The sequence below is a fragment of the Harmonia axyridis genome, chromosome 6 (genome assembly GCF_914767665.1).
Source record: "Harmonia axyridis chromosome 6, icHarAxyr1.1, whole genome shotgun sequence".
Lineage (NCBI taxonomy): Eukaryota > Metazoa > Arthropoda > Insecta > Coleoptera > Coccinellidae > Harmonia > Harmonia axyridis.
In genome coordinates this window covers 6,083,006-6,087,708 of record NC_059506.1, presented here as the reverse complement: position 1 = coordinate 6,087,708, position 4,703 = coordinate 6,083,006, and the positions used below count along the sequence as shown (strand labels likewise).

Genomic DNA, 4,703 nt, shown 5'->3' with positions numbered 1-4,703 from the left:
CGTTTTGATTAGTAATTTCTCAACAAATAAATGTTGTCATTAAAAACAAGTATTGGTACTATTATACCATTGAGTATTGAAGGAGGTAGGTACTTCAATACTCAATGTCAAATGTCAATAATGAGATTGAATACAATAGTTTTTTAATGAACGGGTTGGTCAGAGAATGTTGACCAACGTTCACTTATCTCCGGTTGAGACGTTCTTTCAACCCCTGGAAGAGATGTTATGTGTGAGTCTGACCCGTCGCTTCTATGGAAAGGTCTTTTGTTTGAGTTGACTTTCTTTTCTAGGGACAGGATTAGTTTTCTGGGTTAATAAAATTCGATTAAAATTTTTAAATTAAATACATATAATGAAAAGAAAAAAATATCCAAAATAACAATATCCACGAAATTTTTATATATTTGACTCAACGGCCAAAACTTTATGATTCAAAGAAAAAAATGTATCAAATAATCTATTATGCATACTAAACAAACAAAATAACCAAAATTGTCTACTCAACTATTAATTTGCGAGAATTGGGACCACTCAAATAAACTTATCTTCATCCAAAAAGTATTCAAAATCATCAAAAAAATAAAAATTAAATGAATAAGCCAAAAGATTGTTAACTTGCCCTTATCCCGCGGTGCTAGGTGAGTAAATAGGCCCTGCCTATACCTAGTTTCAATTTTTTTTTAACTTTTCACTCGAACGTGTAATTCCTTTTTAATAACTCCACATCCGATTCGCGCAACTCGTAATCTCGTAATCTAATTCATACCAAAACAAATTCTAAAACTTTATCCCAAAAATTCCCTGTTTTTCTATTTCTGACCTAACTCATCCTTTCTTAGAGTTGAAACAATTCCTTCTTCCTTAAATACTTAAAATTCCTTCAACTCTCCCATCTACTAAATTTCCTTTCTATTTGATTCAACCTTGTTAAAAATTACTCTGATCTTCAAAAGAAATTGTTTTAATCTAAGTCCGGTTTCGCGACCGACGTTCGAATTCTCAACCCTTCTTAATACGAGACCCTAAGCGATACTGATTAAATCCTTAATCCTCAACAAAATCGTAATCTCGTACTTATCCAAGACCGCCCTAAAAATTGCCCAAGATACCATGCCAATTAGATCATTGGTTAGAAAAATTTTTTTATCCTTTTTCATTTTTCGTCAACAGACCCCACCTTTAACCTCAGCTCAAAGTAGATTCATCTGCTGTCTCAACAAGAACCATACTTCGATTTTTCCTGACGAACTTTTTGCTGTGTCATCTGGGAACGATCATAACGGTTCTCCGGATGTATCGATAAGTCAGATAAGTCAAGATTTCCCCGTATCTAAATTATTTTTCTTATCCGTGAAAAATATATTGATTTCACCAACGCAGTGAGACGATAACTAAGAAAAGCAATAATCGAAAATGAATACATCCTGCTTCTAAGATAAGGTCAGTTTACACAAGTTGCGACCGCTCTTTTGAATTCAACGTATATTCCTTCCGAATAATAATTTCAATAATCTCAATAATTCCCAAATAATAATTTCCGATTTACTACAGTTTTTCCAGAATGTCCAGCGAATTTATTAATTGTTGAAAACACCAGAATTCAAACTCTCTGCTTGATATTTATTAGAAAGGGTTTTCCAATCAAATTTATCTGATTCTATCTCTATCTGATCAGCTGTCATTTTTGAAGCTGTCTTCTCTTGACATTTGACAAACACAAACTACACCATTACTGAAAATGCAATGATACACGCGTCAACAACGCACTGAAAATGTTAAAATTCACTACTAAAATGGTGACAGTTCTCAAGAGTAAAGCACTTTTGGTCAATAGTGAAGCACTTTATCGGTCGGCAATAATGAAACTAGTTAAAACCCAATGTTAATTGACAAAATGTTAGAAAAGAAACAAAAAAGAGTCACGATGAGTTTATCATACCCATGCGAATTAGAAAAAACGAATAAATATATAACGTTAACATATATAGAAGGCTTATCCGAAAATATAGCTGAATATTTCAGAAAGAATTATAACTATGCTATTTCCTATAGAACATCAAATAATTTGGGAAAAATAATAAAGACAGGACCGAAAAAGATATGAGATCTGGAGTTTATAAGTTTAACTTGTAGTGACTGCTCAATGGTATATATTGGACAAACTGGAAGAAACTTCAAGAAAAGAATTCACGAACACCAAAGGAGTCACACTAGTGATAACATCTTCTCGTCATATGCATATCATTTATCAGAAACCGGACATAATTTCAATTCTAATTAAAATATACTCCAAACCTAAAATAAAAGTCACCGTTTGATTCTACTAGAATCACTAGAGATGAACAGGCACAATTCGAGACATATTTTGCTAAATTCCCAAACAGATGTAAATAAGTCACCGCTTTTGAACATCTTTAAGTAAAAATATTTGGAAATTCCAAATTGCATCAAATAAAGTAATATAGTACCCCGAACCGAGAAGACCGTTGACCCATCAAAGAATCCATAAATTAACATTTTATTGCTCCATAGGCACTCTCATTTTTGTGTATATATAGCTGAAATTGTATTTCAAAATTCAACACTTTGCCATGTAACCCTGATGAAGCCGCTTAGACGGCGAAACAATTGTCGTAAATAATTAAAATTTGTGGAAAGTAGTAAGTGTTTACATTTATTTTTTACCAAATCAATATGATTTTGATGTTGAAAGGAACGAAGATTCTCATTACTGAGTTCCTCACTCGAGGTAGGCAGGATTTATTCCGAAAGTGTAGGATTGCATTTGGACCTGGAAAGGTTTGGACACGAGATGGTTGTATCAATGTTTCGGCTGGAAACAAGAAAGTTCTCATTACTTCTTCATCTCAAATTCCCGCCCTTAAGCAATCAACAGCTGTGAAAGGTAACTTGGAGTCCCAGACCTCACAGAAACAACGCTATCCCCACACCAGAAGCAAGAACGTAAGCAGATGATAAGCACTATTCTCTTATCTTTTTTTTTCCGCAGTGTTGAATATTTTGTTTTGAGCATTTGGCTTGCTTTATTTTATTTCTGTTCATTTCATTTGTCGATTATTATGATCTCTTTGAGTTCTCCTGAATACTTTCCCCCCTATCCTTCTCTATCCCTCGACCTTCCCTTAGAAGATATTGAAGAGGAAATATGCAACTTGGTTGACACCGATCATACCTCACATATTGCTGATGACATTGAATGTAATAACTTTCCAATTTACCCTCAAACAATTTACTAGTGTGTCATATTAATGCCCAAAGTCTTATTGCTCACCATGACGATCTGATTAATACGTTCTCACATGGTAAATATCACCTTATACTTGTAAGTGAAACCTGGTTGAAAAAATCAATTAGGTCATCGTTCGTCAAGTTACCAGGATACAAATTATTAAGAAATGATAGGGATCACCGCCGTGGAGGTGGGGTTGCGATTTATATAAAAGAAAATATATCTTGTAAAATAATTTCACAATCTATTTCGGGTCAAACTCCAAAGCTCGAGTATCTTTTCATTGAAATTAACTTCTGCAGGAAATTTTTGATAGGTGTCCTCTACTCTACTCCGGCATATGGTTATTTTGGTGAACTTGAGTGTGTTTTGGATGAAGTGGTGGGTAGTTACTCAGATATAATTATGATGGGGGACTTGAATAACTGCATGATCCAGAAAACTTCTCGCTCTAAACTTATGAACAACCTTCTCGAATCTTACAATTTGAAGCTTATCAATAGAAAGCCCACCCATCATATCCACAATTCCAATACTTTGCTGGACTTGCTTATCACGTCTGTTCCAAGCAAGGTAGTTGTTAGTGCACAACAACATGCCTATCAGTTTTCTCATCACGACCTTATATATGCTGCTTTTAAATTCAAGTGCCCTAAACCGATACCTCGAGTTATTGAATGTCGTGATCTGAAGAGAGTGGATCAAACTCTTTTGATTCAGGCGACAAGAACCATATGTTGGGAATCGGTCTATAAAACGGACTCTTTAGACGAGAAAGTGAAAATTTTCTCAGACAAAATCCTTGAGGTATATGACAGGTTGGCCCCATTAAAGGCTGTCAGAGTGAGGCATCCCCCGTGTCCCTGGCTAACCGATTAAATAAGAGAAACTATGATGCGGCGGGATAAACTGAAAGCTAACTATATCAAAAACCCAAATAGTGAAAATAAAGAATTATATCACGTCATTAGAAATAGGTGTAACAACTTGTGTAGAGGCGAGAAGAGAAAGTTTTTCGAAGAGAATCTCATTAATACATCTCCTGGTAAAGTTTGGCAGACTCTACGTTCAGTTGGCATAGGAAAAGAAGCCAGCCCCCCATCTGTTGATTTGGATCCCTCCCTCCTTGCCCGACATTTCATTACCCCTGATACCAATCTAACTAACAATATTAAGGAGACCACATTGAAAAAGTTACATTCGTGTTCCCTGCCTAACCGGGCCGAATTTGCGTTCGGGCCTGTTAGTGCGGAAGATATTAGTGCCACCCTGAATGGTATAACTTCGAAATCAGTTGGAAGTGATGGTATTGGAATAGTTCTAATCAAACCTATCATAAATGAGATCCTGCCAATACTAACTCACATCTTCAATTTTTCACTCCAGATTGATACTTTTCCAACTATGTGGAAGCGCGCCAAAATCATTCCAATACCAAAGATACCAAATG

At 35.2% G+C, this 4,703-nt stretch overlaps 1 protein-coding gene across 1 annotated transcript; it reads left to right on the top strand.

The window, feature by feature from the left end:
* Positions 1-3,661: 3,661 nt before the first annotated feature.
* LOC123683013 lies at positions 3,662-4,132 on the top strand. Its single transcript, XM_045621912.1, has one exon. The coding sequence runs from the start codon at positions 3,662-3,664 to the stop codon at positions 4,130-4,132; it is 471 nt and encodes a 156-aa protein (XP_045477868.1).
* Positions 4,133-4,703: the final 571 nt, after the last annotated feature.